At 35.0% G+C, this 25331-nt stretch overlaps 1 protein-coding gene across 3 annotated transcripts in view; it reads left to right on the top strand.

Annotated features, from left to right (window-relative positions):
* The window catches only part of LOC130873039 (contactin-6), a 370643-nt gene that overhangs the window by 53523 nt on the left and 291789 nt on the right, over positions 1-25331 (top strand). For 2 of the 3 annotated variants that reach the window (XM_057767572.1, XM_057767557.1), the window contains exon 2: positions 7606-7745. In XM_057767572.1, coding sequence (XP_057623555.1) covers positions 7691-7745 — 55 coding nt within the window. In that variant the 5' untranslated portion in view covers positions 7606-7690. Of the gene's footprint in view, positions 1-6357; positions 6550-7605; positions 7746-25331 lie in introns of all 3 variants that reach the window. The other variant, XM_057767564.1, reaches the window with a different exon arrangement.

Genomic DNA, 25331 nt, shown 5'->3' with positions numbered 1-25331 from the left:
ATATTTATCTATTATTTCATTACCTGTTATGGTTGTTTATTTTTTGAGAACTTGGCATAACATTTTTCATAAATGATATATTATATTCTGAAAACAAAGACCATGATGGTATAATTTATCTTAGTATTTTACCTGACTTAATTGGCAGGTTTGGTTTTTGTATCAAAACCACAATTTTTTTTCAAATCATAAATGTTTCAGTTAAATTTATTTTTGATTTAAGTTGGTAGTAAATAAATGCATGGATGCCGACTTTAATGGTTGTTGTAAAAATTAAGAATCTTCTCATAGCTTTGGAACATAAATGTTTCTTACAGTGAAATTAAACAGTAGAGCCACCTGAAGAAAGTGAAATGAGCATTTTAAAATTTATCTGGTGCAGTTAAATAACTGGTCAATTAAAAATAAAAGAGCAATTAGCACTGAGCACATTTATTCTGATGATGAAGACACCAGCTGAAAATGGATCTTGATCTCTGCTAGGAAATTCATTGATGTCAATGGTTCTATAGATAAACACCAAATAAAGTCAATTTGTGGCCGTGCTTTCACAGCAATAGTTTCTTGACACACTAAAAACTCACAAATGAGTCATGTTCAGAGAGAGAAGTTGGCTAATGTTTGAAGAAAAAACCTTCCTTAGGCCATTGTATTGACTTAAACTAGGGAGAGCAGTAACTAAACTCATTTAGTGAACATTCTTGTTTTTGTTCTACTTTCAATTTTACAGAAATATTTCAGATAGTACAATGGAGTTAAGAAAAAGATATAATGTTCGCTTGACATAAAGATTTCCATATACGCTAAATCACATAATTCTATATCACCCAAGTTGGTGTTATCTAAATCTACCCACAGAAATTAAAGAGCGTTATATTGAGAGAGTTGAACAATTTCTTTAATCTCCCTGATGTATGTTTATCATAAATACAGCATTCTAGATTATCTTTAGTATTCACTATAATTGGAAAAATACAGTAATTAAGAACTAACAATAATAGTGTATCCATATAAAGGCTTATTTCAGGCTATGTGCATACATATCCACCATGGCATCTTAGTTAAGCAAATATCTCTAGTCTTTTGATGAAACAAAAAGCTAGAAAAACCCTATTGTGAATGATAAAGAATGATGATGTCTCTCTCACTATGATAAGTCTCATTATCTACCATGCCTAATGGGTATACCAATTTTAATGATGGTGGCATTATCATAAGATTCCCCAAATCCTCATGTAGAGTCAATATATTACATTTATATTTGTTTCTGGTTCACAGGAAATTCAAGAACTAATAGTTGGATTTTAGAGCCAAAGGGTAGATAATTTATCTTTTCAAAAAAAAAAAATCACCAGCAAAAGTAATTATTCTGAACCACCTAAAGATGCTTTTACATTTTTTTCTGGGGAAATAAAATTAGCATTGGATATGATCTCTTTGTCTCACAATATTTTCTTTTTATTCACTCATATAACTTTATAACTTTAGGGATCAGATGCAGGTCTAGATTACATGGTTAGAAGAGGTCAAATATAGACAGAAGTCTGAAGATGCTGAACATGCAGGACCCAGGGTATTTTCCTACTTGGCCTATGGTATTTTCATTGAGATTGTCTATATAAAGTTAGATAAATGCAGTTCTCTAATCGCTGTACTGAGTGAATCTTCCCTGCTAAAAGGTGTTGTGTAGTTTAGAGGTTGTCTGTCCATGCATATGCAGAGAAATTTCATCAAGCTCCAAAGCCATAAAGTGTCAGACAGTAAATACTGTTAGCTTTGTAGGCATAGGAACTACTATTCCTTTCTGCCTCTCTCGACATAGAACATGCATACAAAATTAGGCACAGTGGGTTCAAAGGAAATTTTATTGACAAAAGTAGGCAAAGAGTTTAATTTGTTCAATGGGCTGCCAGTTGTTGACCTGTGTTAATGCCTAACATAACGAGTTTTAGGTATTTTACACTTGTTGTGACAAAGGACAGACAATAGTAACTTAGGGATATAAAGTAATTTTGTTTACATATTCAGGGTTCTTCTGGCTGCTGATATCCTTACATCTCCACACTCTGACAGTGTCTTAAGCAGTAGACAGACAAATCCTACTTCTTTGCTACACTGCTTTTTTTTTGATACACTCTAAAACTTTTGCCCAGGAATCAATACCATTGATATTTTGGCTAAAACCCACAACCTAAAATAACCTCATTCCTACTCCCTCACACTTATGTCCAGAGACTTGTCCATTCAGTGATTGTAGATAATGTCACATTGAGAATCGTTAATAACCTCCAGTAAGGTAGCATACTATAAGTGTATATTCATAAATTTATATATTTGTATAAGTGCATTTATATTACATACATATTTGTAATATAAATGTACATTTGCATTGCATATATGTACAAATAGTACAATACGTATGCCTAGTGTACAAGCTTCCATCATTGGCCAACATTTTTGTTTATCATAAAATCATAAATATTCATACTAAATGAAATAAAAAGGTCCAGTCTAACACATATTATTTTGAGAAAGACTTTGCCTCAAAAATTACATGAATATTAGAACTATCAGAGTTTTTTTTTTTAATTATAGGAAAGGAATTGTGGACCTATACAAAGTCTTTTTTTAAAGTGTTTGAAACATTGAAAAACTGACATTGAGAAATTTCATGAGAGAAAAAGTGAACAGATACAGTCTAGGAGCCACAAAGTTCATCTAGTAATAATAGAACAATAACCTTAGCAGTTAGGTTATGAACCAAGGCACCTACTTCTTTGATCTAAAATACCATTTAAAAGATTGCCTGGCCTATAACCAGCACCTGAAATAGGACACTGGTGACACATTTATAAAACCTTTTAAAACTGTAGAAGTTACTGTGCGTTAAGTTTGTTTTGTAACCTTTCTTTTTTATCCCTTCAGCCTTAGTAATCTCAAGGTCCTAGGCGCATGTGCTTACCTTTCAGATCACTTGCCAGCATACATTATATATAGTGACTATTCTGTGCTAGTCTCAATGAATAGATAAATATAGCACTTTTGCTAACCGAATAGTTTTTATTGATCCATAATATTTTCCTGATCCTTGAGAAATCTTAACTTTTACAAAAATAACTTTTAGAAAAGGCAAAAGATGCATAAATATTTAAGCTATCTTCATACAGCAATAACAAATAAAATGTCTTTTGGGCTTTGCCCTCACTACCATATGCTTATAAGTAATCAGATAGTAAAGGACAGCACATTTAAATAAAATTATACACTGAATATGATGGATCAAGCAACTCTAGAAAAATACAGAAAAGTTTAAAGGTGATTTGTATGTCAAACTCTTCAAAGTTCAAATGAGGAAATTTGGAGTCCACGATTATAAATGAAGCACCAATATCCACAGTGAAGCAAGATGGTAGTTGGATCTATCTTTGCTGATTTCTAGTTTAGTCATTTTTACCAGCTGTTAATTTGTTCAACTGACAATGACACACTTAGCCCTTCCTCTCAATAACTATACTTCCTCCCTTACTCAACCACTGTGAGGAAGTATGCCATACTGCTTACGTTTAAAGTAAAGGATGAAAACTCTGATTATACCATGGTTCCTTTAGACAACGTATGGCTATACTTCAGAGCAGGTTGCTCTGTAGAAAAATTGCCATACTTTGAAAATGAGAGGTAAAGATACTAGTGAAGTGCCACAGCAGTAGACACCATAAATAACAAACAAGATTTGGCAAATAATTGTTTTGGTGGCGCAGGCATTTTAAATTTCCATAAGACCGACATAGTTGACAATTTTATGATTCTCTGATTTCAGATAGTATTGTAGGTTGATTGGATGGAAGGGCAAATTTCTATAATATTGGAAGCATAAAAGACAAATTTGTGTCTCACAGCAGCAAATGAAAGAACAGTCATGTTCTATATTCTTCTTCACTGGCCATAGAAACAGGATGTGGAAGAATGCGAGGCAACATGCTAATATACAGGGAAGTCTACATTCTGCTGGCATCATGGGAGCCTTGTTATTGAAATGAGTCGAAAGTCGGGGGGAAAAAGGTTATGTTTGGGGTTGCAACTCATGTGGAGGTGGAGTTTTGACAGTTGGGGTTCTATCCATTATAGCAAGGGAAGTGATACATTGCAGAGTTTTAACAAAAATTCCTAAATTGAGAAATGTGTAATTTTAGCCATTAAGTTAAGACGACGTCATGGTAGAATCTATACAATAATATTTTATATCAGATCGTGATACTTAATATTAATAGGAAAAATATTAAAATTTGATTTGACTGTTTCTAGTTTCAGTGTTAAGGGATATGTATTTTCCTTTGGAAAATACTGTAGCAAAGGAAATGAATTCCTGGAGCTGAGAGGCAGGGGCAATACTGCTACAACTTTATAAACTGGGGCTGCATAAGAAGTTTTGCTTCTCTAGAGACACCCACAGAGCTTTCATCATGAGAAAAGGACAAGAGAGTCTGGTAGTGGAAATAATGAATATCCATGAAACAAGTGGACCATATAATTTATCTTGTAAACTGTGACTTTTGGGAGAAAGAAGTACTATTAATAATTCTGTCATGACATTTGTGTACACAGATACTAGGCAGGGAAAATTAGAGAAATATGGCTATGCTACTGTGGAGCAGCTTTTAAGGAGTCTGTAGAGTCTTGGAGGAAATTCTGTGTAAATCCAGCAATATCTTTACAGTTAATAGATGGTGCATTCATAGTGATTGGGGAACAGATTGCTGTCATGGGCATGTTTTGTAAATAAACCAGCTGGAAGTGGAAGATTCCAAACTTATACGATTGTGAATATTATTCCACAGTATTTGGAAGTGTGATAGAGAATAATTCAAAGTTTTAAAATACTGTCAGAATATGATAAAAATCTTTGTTTTATAAAAAAAAATTGATGTCAATAGTCTAGCGAGTAGGGAAAATGCTTATTTTGCTACAGTAGATAAAAAAAATTCATCCCTTTTGTAGTGACAAATGTAGGATTAAATTTAACTACATAATTGCACCATTTTCTACCTATTGTTTTCTTCTTTTGAATAGTAGAGATGTCAGTTAAATTTTGACCAAATACTCAAAAGAAAATATATAGGTCTCATATATTTGAACATTTACCCACCCTATCTTAAATAGGTCTTTTGAATATTGTGCTGGATGCTATTTATGTCTTTGCAAACTCAGCTTGTCCCTCAGCAGTTTTCTCTTTCATTTAGGTCATAGCATATTTACCCATTTAGACCTATGCTCTTCCTGTGGTGAATTCTTTTTATGATTTAATTTCAATTTCCATTCAGTTTTTGTTCTTGATTTGCTTTTGCTGTATTTTTACTAAGTTTTGTTTTTGTTTTCCTATTTTATCAAATGTCTCTCAAACCAAGATTTTAGGTATATTGCTCAAAATTAAATAATTAAAGTCTTACAGTCAAAATAAACAAATAAACGGATGAATGAATGAATGCAATATATGATTTTGCTTGAGTTGAAATGTTGCCCTGATGGAGGAAGGTCATTGGTTAAAAATAAAGAAACTGCTTGGCCCTCATAGGTTAAAACATAGGTGGGTGGAGTAAACAGAATAGAATGCTGGGAGGAAGAGGAAGTGAGCTCAGACTCGACAGCTCTGCTCTCTAGAACGGACGCCATGCTCCCCTCTCCCGAGCAGATGCAGGGCAGCTCCTCTGAGAGACAGACACCATGCTTTCCTCTCCAGAGCAGATGTCATGAAGCTCCGACCCAGGATGGACGTAGGCTAGAATCTTCCCGGTAAGCGCACCTTGGGGTGCTACACGCATGAACAGAAATGGGCCAAGCAGTGTTTAAATGAATACAATCTGTGTGTTGTTATTTCTGGTGTAAAGCTACGTCACACACGGGAAAAGGAATGGAAAGCCCATGCGAGCACTTGTGAGGTCATCAGATACTTGTGAGTTTGGAAGCAATAGCATCAACTCAGAGTTGTTTTTTGACCAAAACACTATTTGTTTATGCCTGTGATTTCCATCTCTTTTTTTAAGTCTTTTTTTATTAATTAATTTATTTAATTATTAAAGATTTCTGCCTCTTCCCCGCCACCACCTCCCATTCCCTCCCCCTCCCCCAATCAAGTCTTCCTCCTCAGCCCAAAGAGCAAGCAGGTTTCTCTGCCCTGTGGGAGGTCCAAGGACCACCCACCTCCATCCAGGTCTATTAAGGTGAGCATCCAAACTACCTGGGCTCCCACAAAGCCATTACGTGCAATAGGATCAAGAACCCATTGCCATTGGTCTTCAGTTCTCAGTAGTCCTCATTGTCCATTATGTTCAGTGAGACCGGTTTTGTCCCATGCTTTTTCAGACCCCAGCCAGCTGGCCTTGGTGAGTTCCCGATAGAACATCCCCTTTGCCTCAGCGTGTGGGTGCACCCCTCGCGGTCCTGAGTTCCTTGCTCGTGCTCACTCTCCTTCTGCTCCTACTTTGGATCGTGAGACTTCAGTCCAGTGCTCCAATGTTGGTCTCTGTCTCTGTCTTCTTTCATCGCCTGATGAAGGTTAATATTCAGGAGGATGCTTATATGTTTTTCTTTGGGTTCACCTTCTTATTTAGCTTCTCTAGAATCACGAATTTTAACTTTATAAACTGGAATATAATCACTGTTTTCATAACTATTCATACTTATATTTTGTTTATTGATTGATTTATATTTATTTTCTGAAATAAATAGATGCAAAAATAAGTGAAAGCCTTTTGAAATTTAAAACACCTAGAAATTATCAAATTTTATTACTTGTCATATACATAATATCTAAACACTTTCTAAAGTTATTTGAGCTTGAATGTAGTTCTGCAACACTTAAAGCTTCATTTGGTATTTAATAGTTTCATCAAAATGACCCAGCTTAGTTTATCTTAAGGTTATTCTAATTTTTATAAGTTTATCAGTGTTTATAAACCTATTATTAGATTTCTTTTGTGAAGTAAAGGGCAAACTAGCACCTTCTGTTGGTCTCATTTGTCATGGAATAGCTAAAATGTCAAAGTAAATTAGAAACAATTATGGTGTAACCCCTTGGGGAAAGTACATCTTCTATCTGCAAAATAATACCACAGGCAATTGATTTCTTACAGAAATTTGTGATAATATTGGTTTTCATTATAGTAACATCAAGAAAAGTGATGACTAATAATGAGTATGTTCTCAATAATTTGAATAGAACATTTAGAAAATCTGTGATTTCTATGAAACTTTTGTTAATATATTATATATACATAGATGTGTTGGAATATAATCACTGAAAGTTAAAATCAGAGGTTTTAAATCCAATTAATGGAAAATTTAATTCTCGTGTTATGCATTGAATTAAATATTATTCTAATTAATTAAAATTATAGTAAGTTTCATACCAGATGACAAATAGATAATATGTGAACTGAAATTATGAAAGTGTGAACTGAAATGTGTAAAGCTCAGCAAAATATAAGTATTGCAACGTATAGTCATTTATGTTACTTTATTTTTATAATATATTTTCAATAAATCTAGTCAATGCTTAGCATTTGGAATACATATTACGATAGTCATGTTTGTCAATTTTGTTTCCTTCAGACAGATTGCTAACATACTGACTAGAAGATACAATCTTCTTTCCTGCTGATTGCATGGGAGAAATTTTTGACCTTAGAACGTGGAGATGAGGTTGCTATGGAAACTGGTAATTCTGCTGCCACTCATAAACTCTTGTGCAGGTAAAGTGTTCTATTATTATGAGTTTAGATTGATAAATATATTAGTGCTGTATATCTTCCTTGAGATGAAACGTTTGAAAATGCACAAGCCGTAAGTTATTTCAATGGTCAAGTGATAAATTTGTGAGAGTAACCTTTATTTCAAATATAAAAATTCTCAAAATGTGTAAAATAACTCTTTTGACACATTATTATTAAATTCATGAATTTTCAAAAATGATATTTGGTAAAGTGTGATTAAGTGATTTATCATTTATAAATGCATTTATAATTTCCATTGCAGTGAAGTCTTCATGTCTCTAAAATGAAAATGTCTATTTCCTCTCAACTTAGAATTTATTAGAGAAAAGGTATGCTAAGGTAAAGTGTAAGCAAAAGTGATGTAAAATGCTCTTGCAAAATTAAAAAGAAATCTTGGAACTCTTTTTTTTTCTTTTTCTTCAGTAATCAAAGGGGGACAAAAATGTTCTTCCACTCCATTTAAGGGTAGTCATATTTGTTTATTAATTAATTTCCCTTTTAACAAACCTCCTTAATTCAAATGTTCTAAACCACCTGAAGTATCAAATAGCCATATGTTGGCATAATGGTTTTGTGGGATGCAGATTAGGATAAGCTTCACTAGCATATGCTTTGGGTTTTGCCCGATGCTTTGTATCTTGATGAGCTAGAACCATTTGAGACATAACGATTCCACACAACGTTCAGCTGAGACAGCAATGCTGGTTTGCCTTTCATCCTCACGGTCTTTCATTTGCTTAAAAGTCAGAGTTTTTCACATGGTGGCCTTCATGGATTTCAAAATAAAAATCTTAAGAACCCAGTCAAATGACACCAAGGCACAGAGTCCAGATAGAATCAATTCTGTGGCGTTCTTTCCATGACTATCAACAGCCTAGATTTAGGCTAATTATCCTCATCTCTTGCTTGGTAAAGAGCTGTAAGGTTGCACTTAAAGAGATCTACAATAATGAAGACTGTTATAGTGGCTGGTAATAGTTACAGTTTGTTCAGTACAATTAGCCTTCACTTATTGTTTGAGACACATCTATTTTTATTTAATTTTCATGAGTGAATTGTCTTCCTGGTGCCTGAGAAATCTAAAAGAAGATATCATATAGTTTGGAACTGCAGAACAGCTGTAAGTCACCACTTGGATGTGGGGAACTGAACTTAGGTTCTCTGCAAGAGTAACAGACTCTTAACTGCTGAACCATCTATCCAGCCCACCCCTGCAGGAAGTTCCAGTCTTAATTGCCAAGCTGAGCTACCCACTTTGTGCCATAGCTTCACCTCTGGCTAGATCCCCTGAATGTCAGAGAAACCCTTTGGCCACCTTCACCTTCTGCTTGTGTACAACTACTATGTATATCTCACAGATTTGTAACAGTTCAATATAATGTGGGGAAAATGCAAGAATGAATAGAGCAAATTTCTCATTCAAAAATGCCATAATTCCAAAAATATTTTACTAGCAATCATAAGATATAAAAAGCCATGAAGATGCTAAAACATGTGAAAAGGAATCGAAAGAATAAGAAACCTTACAAAATATTCCCATTATTAGTAAATCCAACATCTCCGAGCACCCCAGTCATAATTTATTCAAAGTGATCGAATTGTTTTGGTTCATGTCACATCTTCTCTTAAAGAAAGATGTGAGTTAAATAGTAATGTATTCTTTCATGTAATAGATTAAAAGAAGACAAAAAATTCATTAAGGTACCCCCAAATTACCTATTTTTAAAGAACTCTATGCCTACTTTAAGTTTCAGCTCTCTGTCAAAATTCTACATTAACATTTTGCCCTTTAAATGTGTCTGTTGAATTAGCATAGGCTCTTTAAAAGACTTTTTGTGCTAAATTAAAATAAAATCATTGTTCTTAAAAACATATCAAATATGAGAAATGCTCTGTCTCTTCTATTAACTTCTATTTATACAATTTAGATGTGATTCAACATGTCCTTTTGTCTTATCCTACGGGAGAAATAATCATATGTCCTTGGTGTACAGTTTCATCAGTAAAGAACAGATTGAATCTATTCCTTTTAAACCATAGGCATTTAAATATGGTAATATCAGCTAAACATTGCCCCAGAGGTAAAGATGAAGATATTGTTTTACAAGAGAGCATCGATTTAAATCTGTTTTGTTTGGGACTCCATGGATTTCACTCCATGTGGGAAGTACATTAGATTAGAGAACTGGCTGATGATGGAGTTCTGTTTCTTTATTATATGCTCTCTTTTGTTCTTCCTTGCCATAATAATTCCAAAACTGAGACAAGTCTTTCACAGCTTACCGTGTTTCCCTTTCTACTTTCACTGTTATAATCCATTAAAATGTGTGCATTTTAATTGCCTTATTTTCCAGTTTAAAAGACAAGTTGTTTTTTGTTGGTCACTTTGGCATTTTCTTTAATGAACTTCACAACTTCTTGCACCTGGAATAAGGAAGAGTACTAGACTCCTAATCTGTTTAACTAGACATTATTGATCTGATGATATTTCCCAGAGTGTGATCACTTGAAAATGTATTTGTTTTGATATAATTCTTTTTTTCAATATTAGGAAAACAAGAGGTCCATTTAATTAAGGAAATTTTTGAAAAGAGATTTAAGTTACTTAATTAAAAATTGTGAGATGGTTAAAAATGCCCCCCAAATATCTTGGCTCATTTTTTGGAAATTGTATTATATAAGATGCAAAAAATGTGTTTTGCAGATATAATTAAACTGAAGATCTTGAGATGGGCATAAATATTCTTGGTTCCTATTCAAAGTCTCCTCCTCCCCATCTTCCTCTCTCTTTTCCCTCCTTCCACTTCCCATCCCTCTCCTTCTTCCTCTTCCCACTTCTCCAGATTCTATTGTTGTTAGAACAGCACATGTATAAGAAGCCTAAACTGTGTGAGCATAATTAATTGCTATATATTCTATAGTGAGAAAAACCTCAAAATGTATTAACTATTTCATTTCATTAAAGTCACTAGTTTAGAATCTCATACAATTCACACCTTGATTGTCTTCTAAGGACTGTGTGGTAAAGGTAGCTTGGTCTCTATTGTAGTCCTATTGGGACATGGTAATTGAACCTAGAAGAAATGGGTCTAGTGAGAGTCACTCAGCTCACAGGGAGTGTGACCTGGAAGAAGGCAGTGTTTTTTGTTTTTGTTTTTGTTTGTTTTCCATACAGTATACTCTGATAATACCTCAACAACTCCTAGAACCTCTTACTTCCCCACCCACAAAAATCCACACCCTTTCTCTTTCTCTCTTTTTAGAATGCAATCAGACATCTAAAACAATAATAACAACAATAATAAATAAGAACAAACAAACCAGAACAGGGCAAAACAAACAATCAGAAGAAAAATAGCTAAAGAAAAACATAACAAACACACATAGAAGCAGATACACACACATTTGCATGAACAGAAATTTCATGGAAACACAAAATCAGAAACCAAAAGGTATACACAAAGGGCCTGTAGTGGAGTGAGGAACAGGGACAGAAAAAAATGCCAGTGAGTTTGTCATGTATTGCTGTGCAAGGTGCCTATCCTTAAGAATAGTTGTATTTCCAGTGAGACTCAGTAGGAGAAACCTATTATTTTCATTAGGGAGGGGTTTTCAATTGGTGATAGCTCCTTCGTTAGGGATGGAGGCTTGTGTGCACTTCCCTTCACAGAACTGGGAGTCCATTAGGTGCAGAATCTTCCAGGCCTTGTGAGAGCTCTTTCAGACCCTGTGTGAGATGGTTCTTCTCTAATTCAAAGGCCTTATTTCCTTCATGTCCTCCATCCCTTCTGGCTCTTCAGTCTTTCAGCCTTTATTTCCACAAGGGAAGGATTTAATGGAGACATTCCATTTACTATTGAGTATTCAAAGGTCTCTAACTCTCTGCACATTTTCTAGCTGTTGGTCTCTATATTTCTTCCTATTCATTGCATAAATGTAACATGATAATTAAAAACCCAGACAGAAACTGGGGTTCAACCTGAAGGTCAGAAAAGCAAAACAGCCAGCCACTGGCTCTCACCTTTACTTCAGTCCAAAATCTAGTTTTTGCCTTCAGATATCTCTGAATGAGACTATGTGTGAGAGCTGTTTCCTCCTGTTTTATATTCCTCTCTAGTGCTGGGATTAAAGGAATGTGTCACTACCACCTATTTTCTATGGCAAACTAGTGTGGCTATTGGGATTAAAGGTGAGTGTCAACATTACCTGATCTTTATTGCTGATCAGTATGGCTATTTATTCTCTGAACTTCAGTCAAGTTTTATTTATTAAAATACAAATGAAATATTACTGCACAGGAAGAAGCATCTCTGATAATGACTGAGCAAGACATTGATAGAAGAGTATAGTAGAATGGTATTAGGAGTTCTTTTATTGCAGAAGAGTAGTATTGTTCATTCCCTTAGGTCCCTGGCCTATATTGTCTCCCTGGCCTAAGTAGTGTTAGGTATAGGTTCCATCTCACGGAGTGGCCCTAGATCAAGCCAGGTATTGGTTGGTTATTCCCAAAACTTTGTGCCACTATTGCATTAGTGCATCTTGCAGGCATGCTACCACTGTAAAGTGAAGAGTTTGTTGCTGGGTATGTGTTTACTTTCTCCTTTGATAATCTGAAAAGTACTTTCCAGGACATTGGTCAGCAGGACTCTAGATAAACACCAGCTTAAATTCTCCATAGAAGCCCACATTCTTCTGCTTTCACAATTTTATTCCCTAGTCATGAGATGACAGACTTTCCTCTGTCCTGGGCTCTCACTGTTTATTATCTCACAAGAAAAGAGGTCCATTTGATCGTAAAATCAAGTCTTTGTACATGTGAGCTAAAACAAATGCTTCCTAGTTACTTTCCTATACATTTGTTTATGAAAGCAATAGAAAGCTGAGTAACATGCTGTTTCAATGTAATTTACAACAGTTTTTACAATTACAGCTAAATCACAAAATTTAGCATTTAAAATATTAAATATTGTTAATTAAAATATCAAATGTTAGTAATGGCATAAATTTGATGGTCATAAGATAAAAGTAGTAATTACTTGAACAACCATATACTGCTATTGTAGGTTATCCAGGACAGTGTATAAGAAGATTTTTGGGTTTTATTGTTGATGTTTTTGTTTGTTTGTTTTTGTTTTTGGAGGGGGAAGGGTTTTCTTTGTGTAGCCTTGGCTGTCCTGGAACTCACTGTATAGACCTGACTGACCTCAAACTCACAAATCACCACGACCTGGAGAGGATAGCAAATTTTAAATTCAGAGTTCAAGGGAACACAGTTCTTAGTGATATCATCAATGAGGATCAATGACCAAACCTGAGTATCAAATAAAATAAAAATGAGCACAAGCTCAAGGGAACATAACTGGGATTGGGAATTCACAGCTCCTGTGATGGCTAGTTTTATGTCAGTATACACAAGTGACAGTCATAGTTCCTAGGGAAGAAAGCATCAGTTAAAAAGTCATCTCCATAACAAAGGCCTACAGGTAAGAAGATAGTTCAGTTTTAAATTAGTGATTGATGTGGGAGAGCCCAGCCCCTTGATATGGATGTCACCATTCCTGAGTTGATGGTGCTGTATGCTATATGAAAATGCAGGCTGAATAAGCTGTGCTGTGGGGTACAAACCAGCCAACAGCCCTTCTTCCTTGGGTCACTGCATCAGATTCTGCAACCAGATTCCTGCCTTGTTTGAATTCCTAGCCTGACTGCCTTTAAGATGAGCTGTGATAAAGAAGAATAAGAAAAGTAAAGCATTTCTTCCTCAAATGGTTTTGGTCATGGTGTTTCATCATAGCAATAGAAACCATAACACTAAGACTCACCTTAAGTATTTCTGCACGATGCTTCATGTATCTGCTCTATTATTTTAACAAAATTCTATTGTTTGCATTGTAACCTTTAAAAAAAATCTCTTGGCTCATAATCAAAAATCATTTGAAGTGAGAACCCACCAAAGTCTATTTAATAATTTATTAAGTGGTGCAATGGAAATACAAACTCACAAATGTAGAACCAAGTAGATGCTGATGATGATCCAGCTGCCTTCAGAGTGAAGAGGCCTAAGGCAGACTGTTTTTTCACAGCTTGCACCCACTCCACAGTCCAAGAGAGAGTGAGTACACAGGCCTCCTCCTCAGTTTTATCAGGTCAGATGTTCAGAAGAAACCACTCCCAGAGGGCAAGCAACCCCAAATGTCACTGGCTAAAAGGATCAAGCTCCCACTACAACTGTTCATTTGTATGTCATTTGTATTTGTTTGTTTTGTTCTGTGTTAAGTGTTTTTGTATGAATCTTATAAGCATAACCTGAGGAACCTAAGATTTCAGTTGGTAAAGTTGTTTTCCTTGAAAGAGTGAAGGTGTGTGCTTGACTCCCTAAATGATTTTTTAAAGTTTTTTGATGCTCTGTAATCTGAATGTGGAGGAACTGGAGAGAGCCACATCCACTCCCTTGAAAACGTTGGGCAGCGGCTGAGGAATCACAGTTGAGATTGAACTCTATCCTCCATGTCTCGGCATATTCACACATGTGTTCTCTGTCTCTCTGTCTCTGTCTCTCTGTCTCTGTCTCTGTGTCTCTCTCTCTCTCTCTCTCTCTCTCTCTCTCTCTCTCTCTCTCTCTTTCTCCTGAGCAGCTATCTTGTCAGACCTAAGGAAATATTAGGCTTCGAGTCAGACACTGCTTTGCAGAACAAACTGAGTAATTCAAGGTCCTGGGCATGGAGACAGAGAGACTTAGTAGCTGGTATAGTATTGTTACTATTGTAAGATTTGTATCATGTCCTCAGAGCTAATTGTGATGCTATTTCTGAACATACCAATTTCTTTTGAGAAAATGAAATTTAAAATTGCAAGATTTGTTTCCTGCTATTGTTTACCTACAAATATATTTATTTTAAAATTTTCTGTCAAAGCATTGATTTTTAATTAAGATATTTTAGGACTGATACCAATAAATAAAACATCTAATGCCATCAGCAATTTTTATAAAACAATTCCGTAGAAAAATACAAGTCATAAATTCTCACAGTTACCAAACTCTGGAAAGTTCATTGGGAAGTATTTATGATATCTTGACTTTGCTGTTTCAAATGAGCCTTTTATTGACTTGAGAGCCAGAGTAAATAAGCTACCTGAAGTGTAAAGCCACAAGAATGGAAATGTTCACTGCGATCAAGAATTCTTCACAGAAGACTATGTATCACACAGCAAATCCATGGAAATTGGCAGGTGTAATAAACCTGTTTTACTCAAGGATCCCAGAAGCACATAATAGATATCCCTTTGGGTTCATGTGTGATGAATATTGAGTATATCACAACTCACACTCTGCCTGTGGTCTGCCAGATTTATTGTTAACATAATAGCACCTTTAGGAACAAAACATGAGGCAATACTTCTAAGCAAAGTGACATCTTTGCAATTTCTAATAGAGATGGCCCAAAGTTGAATGCTGAAAACAGTTTTTATGCAATGACCATGACAAAAGTGGTTGTTATATCATCAAACCTTATTCCCAAGTAATTGATTCCTAAACCCTGAATGCAATTTTTTCCTGAGTCTAGTGATGATGTAGGAAAGACATTTCTGTTTTGTCAGCATTGAAAGTGAATGCCTTGTGTATAGACTGACATGACATAGGGGATGTGATCCCTTAGCAGAAGAGTATGTGACAGAGATCATTTCAAGCACGACATGTTTGAAAGAGTGTATCAAGTACTCTCCCCTCTTCTCTGTTTCTCGTCTCATCCTCCTCCTCTTCTTTTTTCTATACCTATTGCCCACTTTATCTCTCTCCCTAACTCTTATTGACAAGACATATTGTGTCCCATACTGGACTCAAACTCACTGTTTATCCAAATGATCACCTTGAACAAATGATCCTCTTGCCTCTTCCTAACTAGTGCTGAGACTGCAGGAGAATGAGCATTATTAGCATAACTCTTTTTGTTCTTAGTGCTTTCTAGTATTAAAATTGACATCAGAACATTGTGCATTCGGTACAATTAATACCATCATATAATATTTTTATTTCAATGGTATTTATAAATAACTATGCTCCAATTTAAACATCACATTGGTGTTACTCAAAATAGCAAGTTTTTCTTCCCATGATTAAAACTTTCTGGATGCTTAAAAAAATAGCTTGTTCAAAAGATCATTGAACAATTTTTATTTTGTATACTTTGTTCATCTGAACACATACTTGTTCATTCTTTTTATATACAATAAACTAAGCCCAAACTTTTACAGTAGAAAATGTATACTATGTTCAAAAAATATTAAGACTTTTCACATGCTGAGTTTTTGTACTTGATATTCAATTATCTGGAATACTCTTTAGACCTTTCTGTACTGGTTGCTTTCTTTGTAACCATTTCAACTCTTTCACTGTATTCAGTAAACTCACAAACTTTGTAATGAACTTATTTACATATGATGTTACTTTTCCATTTTTGTCCATACCTAGAGTAATATAAACTCAATGTAATTAATATATTGTTAGTCTCATTTTTAATGACATCTCTTTTTCATAGCACTGTTGTAGGAGGGCCCGCTTATTCGTCCCAGCTGCCCAAAACTGAAATAACCACACAAAATTATATTAATTAAATAATAATTAAAAATGTTTGGCCCATTAGCTCTAACTTTTTATTGGCTAACTCTTACATCTTAGTTTAACCCATTTCTAGTAATCTGTATATCAACACAAAGTCATTGCTTACTAGCAAAGTTTCAGCATGTCTATCTCTGGTGGCAGGATCCATGGCATCTCCCTGACTCTTTCCTTCTCCCAGAATTCAGTTCTGTCTTCCCCACCTACTAAAGTTCTGACCTATCCACAGGCCCAAAGCAGTTTCTTTATTCATTAATAAGAAAAGAAATACACAGACAAAAGGACCTCTCACACCACTTCCCCTTTTCTGTTTAAATAAAAAGGAAGGTTTTAACTTTAACATAGTAAAATTATATATAACAAAACAGGTATCAAGCAAAAATTACAGTTAACATATTTATATCTAATTTATCTTTTATCATAACTAAGAAATACTATAACAATAACTATCTATTCTTCAACTCCATCAAAGACTCCAGAAGGATATAATGTTACCTAAGTAAGCAGGAAGTACACTGTAAGCAACTTCCAAAACTTTAGAATTGACAGAGACACCTCACTGCCTGGACAGTCACCCAAAGTTCTTTTGTACCATTGGGGCATCTATCTTCAGCCTACAGGCCCACAGTGTCCAGCAGACTTTTCAATATAGTAGGAAATTTCAAAGACAGGTTTGCCTATATTGGCAGTTTGCCAGTCACTTTCTTCTATATCCTGCAGAATGTATCACAGACTCTTTCATGAAGCAAGAACCCTGAAGGATTGTCTCACCTTTAGGCAATTTCAGAAGTCATTTTTCTGCATGTCCTACATGTCCAGTGAAGATCCTTAGGTAGTGGTCAAATTTCACGAATCCCCTCCTCTCTACTTTTGTTGAGATTTTGGCTCCTTGATCTTGTGCAGGTCTTGTACATGCAGACACTTCTCTGTAAGTTCACACCTGCAGTGGAACTGTTTTGTCAGACAAATATCACTACAGATGCCCACTGCCTATCGTTCCCACAGTCTTTCTGGCTTCTCCCTCTTGTGTGATGATTCTGACACTCGGGGATAAGGATGTGATGTAGCTATGCTCTGTAGAGCCGAGTACTCCATGGTTTTATTGTCTCTGCATATTGGACAGTTGTTGATCTCTGTATTAATCCCACTGTACTGTTAAAAGAAGCTTATTTGATAAGCATTGGGAGAGTTACTAATCTATGTGCATAAAGATAATAGCTTAGGAGGAAATGTAATACTTTATCTTTTATCCATTTACTAGAATGACAATATTAGGAACACTGCTATAGACTATGAAATACCCAGTCACAAATTTAAGTTCTATCTTGCAGAACTTTAAATACAGTTAGAAAATAGTTCTTTACTCCAATACCACTTGTGTCACTATTGCACCAGTGGACATGACATATGAGGCCTGTATTTACTGTAGCTGTTCTCTAGTTGAGTAAGACTATTATTTTTATCCCAAAGTAGTAGCATATCACCTTCCAGAACTATGAAATATAGTCTAGCCAGTAGAACTGATGCTTCAGGTAAGCACTTTGATCTATGACTCAAATAAGTTGTGTCTTCAGCATTGAAGGTCTTAACATCAGTTCTTAGGTATAACCAAGAACAATAACAATATCTTGTATTTCATCATAAGAAATATTCATTTATTTATTTCTTGCCCAGTGTAACCAGTTCAGTTTTATCCTTATTAACTCTCTTTGGGAATCCTGTAGTAGCGTGCAAAAGGTTCTTTATGTTTCAAGGTTTCCTCTCTTCTCTTTCCATATTTTTGACAGTGTTTTTATGCTGACCGATCTTCATAAAACACAACTGCTTTGCCTTTACTCTATGTTATGATAACCTCATATCTCATTTCCTATGAAAGTCAAATGCTCTAATCAAGCATTAAAATGCAATCTCCTTCAACAAATACCAGAACTCCTCCACTTAATTCCATTCCACTTGTGTCACGAGCTCTGCCTCCCACTCTCTATGTTTTGTTTCTTTAATTCATATCAGACTAGACCCACCTAAAAGTTCTTATCTTTTCCTTCTCCCTCTTCTTCTTTACTCCAAAGCCAACTATTCATAGTCAAAGTCAAATGTATATCTACTCTTGGGGTTCTGCCTGCTCCCTAATCTCTGATTCCAAAATGGTGAACTTTGTCATTTTCATGCTTTCTGATTAGCGTCAGGCAACATTTCTCAAATATATAATTACTCATTCTGAGGAACATGTAACATCCTAAGTTCAAGGTCAGAGTGGGTAGTTTGGTGAGATCTAGTTTTAAAATAATTAGTGAAATGACCTGCTGTCGCTGTATAGCTCAGTGTTAGAGTGCTTATCTAACATCAATTATACCATAGAATAATATCTACTACTACAAAATATGCATAAATATATTAAATAAATGAATAAGTATGTATTGTGTCTTAGGTAAAGTTGACAAGGAATCAGCAAACAGTCTTCGGCAATGTTTGAACTCACCATATACTCTCCAAATGATGCTGGTACAGAGTCTCTGAGGTTATGCCTTGATGATATAGTGATAATTGCTTATACCATACCAGGGCGACTGAGATTCTGTTAGATTTCCATAGAATACTCGGCACTTACCCCCAACATCCATACTAATTCCATGTTTATTCAACTTTATTTGGAAATGATGGAGATATTTTGCTATAATACTGAATCTCCTAAAAGTGGAGTGTTGTTTTCAGGAATTTTGTAAACTAGCTGCTCAATATAACCAAAATATAACCAAAGCTTTAATATTTTAGCATAGAAATAATGTTGAGATAAAAAATGCAGAAGTATACACAATTCACTATGTCTGAAGTAGTTTAGAATATTTCACTACTTAAAGTTTTATGGCTATTTCTTGACGGAAATGTTATATTGTGATAAATTATTGTACATTTTATCCTAATTCCTCCTGGTATGTTGTTAGTTTGTAAGTTGTGTAAGTTTACATAAGTTGAACTGGTACATGCTAACATCAGGACTTTAGTGCTTTTGATGAATGAGTTTTCAGTATATCAATATAAAGTTTACAAGGCTGAGAAAAGTTTCAAGATCATCATATTCCTAATGAATTTACACTGGGAGAAGACATTGTGTGTTGGGATGCAATTCCTATTATCAAGTCATGATGGAATTACAACTAGAGACTGGCTTTGAATTTCATTGACCTATAGGGTCTATGATTAATAGTACTATATATTCATTGTTTTAAGTACTTTCTATTCATTATCTAGTAAGTTTGATAGTAACTAAACATATTAAAGTGCATAAGCACAAAGTACACATATTTTTTTGAAAGGGAGTTTTTCTTTTAGTAGAACGTTACAGACTGGGCTATTTAAAAACATTTTAATTTTAACCTCTTTTTATTTTTTGACAATTTTTGTTTCTGGACATATGCATTGCTATCCAGGAATACTACACATAAAGTCAGTTAAAGAATTGGAAGTCAGACCATGGGGACCTTGGGAATAAGTATATATGTAAAGGCATCCACATGCACTTACATATTTTTTATGTAAAGTGTGATTAATATACTGAATAAATCCAAGGCAAATATTAGTAATGACAAAATCATAAGGGTCCCCAGAACACATACACATATACATTATTTTTCATCTGGCAGATGATATTTTCCATTTCTAAATTTAATAGATTTTTATACATTGTTTACTATAAAAAATTAAAGGTAAATTTAGGAAGAAGTATAACAGATTTTTGATTGTAAAAACCAAATCTCCATCTATGGGAATACATAAGAGGCTACAGAAAGATAGATGAAGCATTTCTTTCCTCTTGTGTAATTAAATAAACCAAACCTGCACGTCCTGAAGCTCATACTTAACAACAGGTGTTTCTTGTTCACTTTGCCAGGAGCCCACAATAGAGCAGATTTTATACACAGAGAATGCAAAACAACATTTCAGTAAAGAGCAAAACCCTCCTGAAACATTCTGACAAGCTCTGTAATTGGTTCTCCACACTGAGCCAGGAGACAATAGGAGATGTTTTGTATTTCAGAAAGAGCAGGGACTACCGTTTTTGTTTGTGTCTTTCCCAAGTATTTAGACACATAGGAATTTCAGAAAGCATTTATAATCAAAGAACAGAAAGTTTTCACAGTCTGAGAAACACAGCTTGGAAATGAGGCTTCTCTTCTCTCATCAAATATCTCCCAATTATTGTCTTTGAAATGCTCAACAATATAATCACTGGTTGAGTGAGTCACAAGTTGGCAAGGCTCACAAACCACTGGAGGTGTGTTAAACTGATACTACTCTACAGATGAGACCAAACTATATCCTCCTCTCTCCCTCTTCTAAGCTCATGGAATAGCGTGGTAAATCAATGTATGAAAATATTCCGATCCTAACAAACTTTTAATGTATGGAGCAAACTTAGACATGTTTCATTCACACTGACATACCGAGCACTTACCCAACAAATTCTCAGTTTACACTAGTGCTAATTTTCAGTTGAAAACTGAATATCAGGGGAATTTTGCTTTCAGAAATCAGAAGGACAACTCATTTAACTGACTAATATTCAGTCTCCTTGTTTTTTCGTTCAATTCATGCTTGGAGTGACCGTGGAAGGAGTGTGTGTGAAAGATGTCTAATGGATAGACAGTATAATCCTTTTAATGCCATACACAAAATCAGGTGAAACTTATCAACATCCTCCTTCTGCAGCTCTTTTAAACAAGTCCTGGTGAATGTGACCCACAGGGGACTCATGCCTATTATTGTTTTCAAAGGCAACATCTTCCTTATTCATCTGGAATATGGGTTTCCTACCTTTCTATGGAACTCTGCAAGTTCTGGTATCAGTGTGTCCTGGGATCAAGAGGGCTTACTGGTGAGATCACTGTGACTTTTTGTCTCTTAATTTTGTTCTCCTCTACCATATCACTGTTTAAAGTTTCTTGAAACAAATTCTTTATTAGAAAACATTTATAGTGATCTTAAGGTCTTGATTGAACTCTGACTACTACAGCTCAGATTTGTCATACCTGATGTGGGAAAATTATCAAATCTCTGTACTTTGATTTCCCCAGTGACAACTGTTGAATTCAGAGGCTCTCAGAAGATGAAATTTGTTATGTAAAGTATGATTAATGTACTGCATAAATCCAAGGCAAATATTACCAGAGACAGGATACTTAGGCTTTTAATCAGCATGGTGCAGATGTTTTTTGTCACTTTGTGTATTGACGCTGAGTTCCTCACCATGCTCCTGACTCTAAGGGAACTTACCATTTATAATGATTATCAATCTAAGCTATTTGCAGCATCCCCAGAAGTCTTCTTTGGCCTTACATTCCATATGTATATATATATATATATATATATATATATATATATATATATATATATATATATATATGTTTCATATATTCCATGACTGTAGCCTGTAATATTTTATACTCCACAATCAAAAAGTAATGATCCTTTTAACCAATGCAACTCCGCGTTATTTTATTTTTGATTTGGTCATGTTTTGTGGTATTTTCACAAAAAGAAAAAAATTCTAGTGATTGTAGAGTGATATCCAGTCACAGAGGTACACAGCTGTCAGTGTTTTTGGTTCGTTTGTTTGTTTGTTTCATTTTGTTTTGTAGCAAATGCTCCAGTACTCCATAGAATAAAGAATGAAGGACATTTTATTATTTCATCTCCTATTATTCATGGGGGTTTTAAAAGAGATGAAGTGCTATTTACTTGGCCAGTGTTTTTTTCAGTGACTAGAAAATGACACAAACCAGTCACCTATCATCCAGTATTCTAACTAGTGAAACATCCGGGCACTGGAATGAGAAGGGGCCATTTAATGAGATCTGCAACTGTCTGTTTTGAGTGAGCCACTTTTTCCACAATATTTTATTATTCTCATTATCATTTCTTTCTACTGCTCCATTTCTGTTTGTCTTATTCTCATGTAGGACTTTGCAGAAGATTGTAGTAATCTTTGGTCTATTTTGTAAAACTCATGCTTGCTTTAAGAAAATATGATCTTATGTTCCATATCATATTTAACTACCTTCAAAGGCCTCCCATATTGATGCTTTCATTCCTGATGTAAGCAGTGTTCACCGATGAAGCTTTTTTGAAGTGTTGGGTCATGAGGGCTCTACCTTCATCAATTGATTAACCACTGTTACTTTTAAGGCGGAGTACTCTATTTGAAGGTATGAGAATTGAAGAAGTTGGGGGCTTGTTTGAGGAGGATCACTAATGGCATCCCTTTGAATGATGTCTTCCTTTGTTCCCTCACTTCCATTTTCCTACCTTCTCTTTGTCTCCTGTCTGTCATGAAGTGAACTACATTTCCCCCCTATAACATGTTCCCTGCCATGATGGTTTGCCTCACTGTGATCCAAATAAAAGAGTTAGCTGACTTAAAGAAACCGCTGATAATATGAATCAAAACAAACCTTACATCTCATATTTTTTTCAGACACTTTAACCTTCCAAAATACAGTTCCTATAGTCTATTTATCTGCTTTGATAAAACACCTTGATTGATTCTGTTGCTGAACAACCAGTTGGATTTTTCTTAGCCCTAGGGTGTAGATGTTCCATGTCCCCAGGGTGGCTTCCCAAGCCACTGTCCTCCTTTCCTTCTGTATGACACTTCTGTAAAGTGTCTGTTACAAGTCTCATACACAGTGATTTTAGTTACTTCCCTATCTGGATTGATATTTAAAGAGGTACTGCCTACCCTAAATCATATGAGATATATAACATGACTGTTTCTACTTCGGATGTGAGGAAATAAAAATTGATGAGATGCAATGACTTGAATATAAGGTTACAGAGAAAGCAGAGACTGCAGTTCAGCGTAACCTGACTGAAAAAGCTGTTAAATTCTACTCTGTGAACTTTCCATTTTTTACACTTTCTTGTCCTTCGGAGCACACATTTGGATTCTTCCTTTTCTTTCCTTCTGAACCAATAGATCTCCCTAAATATCCTCACTATCCACTCACAGAAAGTTTCTCTATTTAATTCATGCAATCCCCTAGGAAAGACACTTGGGAAAGAAAATATAAGCTGGTAATTTTGATGCTTATTATTCAAAGGGTTTTGGTTCCTGGAACAAAGAAGTTTTACTGCATCCAGAAACCAATGCTTAGGGGAAGGATACTCCTGTATCAAAACTACCAGAGGCATTCAGGCTGATAAAGGCATACTGGCCTTGCAGTTTGAAACACTTAAACACCACCTCTGATAAGATAGGGGAAGGTTCAGTTATCTCTCAACCTTACCTGCTACTATCTTCAAATAATACTCATTCAATGCTAAATAATTACCTGTAATTTATGTTTTTGTATTTGTGGTAACAGTTGTCCATTTCTTAGATTATACATCGTTATGCGTATGTGCCTTACCTTTTATTATCTATACAGACCTCAAACCTTGATTAGTAACATTCATAGTTGATTTACACTTCTATGTTCCAAATTGCCATGCATACATTTGCTTAATATATTTTGTTTAGTGAGTCAACATATATAGAAATTTCTAATTGTTCCATGTTTTAGTGGTGAGACTGCATAGGACAAATATATTTGAAATGCATTTTTGAACACTAATAATCATTAAAATGAGTGTTGATACTTTCTATATGGTTTGTACTCTCATTAGATTTGCATCTTTTATGGTTCTCATCACAAATCCCTGAATAGGCAAACTTTGTTGTCCTTATATAGGAGGGAACAAGGCATAGTTAATCAACTTGTGAACTGAGTTAGTTCATCTGGCATGGAACTAGTCTTTGAATGCAGTCTTAAGGTGTATACTTTTCTACCATTCTCAAAAACTGTTCTGCAGAGGAGAAAAATGCTAACATCAAATATATGTTGAAAACTCATGCATGGTTTAAAATACCTCTATGAGATAGAGTCTCAGATAATTTTTCTAAGAAAAGAATATTGAATCTCTGTTTTGTGTTGGATGCCATAGGACTTGAGACAAGGATTTGAGTGAAAACAATTCATTTCATGATAATCCTGTGCCTCTCCAGTTTAAGTTGGGTGAACCATATTGAAGAAAGATGAGGTTTATTCAAGAGCAGGTCACATCTGAGCATTACTGAGATTCTCTGGGAGGTAACACCTGGGATGCTTCAAAATATTATCAGAGGAAGATCGAATATTTAGTCATTGAAACATGTAAATTTTTGGTATCATCTTCAAGAATGTTCTAAATTGCCAACCTCTGACTAAGAATAGAAGTAGTCCATGAGTGAAAATTTACAAATACAGTTAATAAGAAGATGGTGGCTTTTGCAAATGATTTATACTTCATTCTCTTAATCAGGGATGCAGACAAGTGACAGCAACTGTTTAATGTCATACAGCTAAACAAAACAGGGAGGGATGAATCTGAAAAGAAATAAACTCTGGGATTTGACCCACAACACATTTTTTGTTCACTTTTAGAGTCTTTCCCATGTTCCAGATGGTTTCTGGATTCTGAACAGTTAAGAATGAGTTAGTTGTCCTTGCCCTCAAGAAGCTTCTGATGCGATGAAAGAGTAATTTTATTGTAAAATTTTAATTATTTATCTATATTATGTAATATATAAATATATGATATATTGTTGCAAGGGGCAGCTTGTTTGTTCTGGACACCAAGAACCAAAATAATCACACAGAAACTGCATTAATTAAATCACTGCTTAGCCCACTAGCTCTAGCTTCTTATTGGCTAACCCTTACATCTTAATTTAACCCATGACCATTAACCTATGTATCACTACAAGGTCATGGCCTACCAGGAGTTTTAGCAAGTTTATCTCCAGAAGTGGATCCATGGCATCTCCTGACTCTGCCCTTCTTTCTCCCAGCATTCAGTCTAGTCCTCCCTGCCAACCTAAGTTCTGTCCTATCAACAGGCCAAGGCAATGTCTTTATTCATTAATGGTAAAC

The sequence above is a fragment of the Chionomys nivalis genome, chromosome 1, assembly GCF_950005125.1.
Source record: "Chionomys nivalis chromosome 1, mChiNiv1.1, whole genome shotgun sequence".
NCBI classification, from domain to species: domain Eukaryota; kingdom Metazoa; phylum Chordata; class Mammalia; order Rodentia; family Cricetidae; genus Chionomys; species Chionomys nivalis.
The sequence above is the reverse complement of the archived record's forward strand: the minus strand, read 5'-3'. Positions and strand labels throughout refer to the sequence as shown.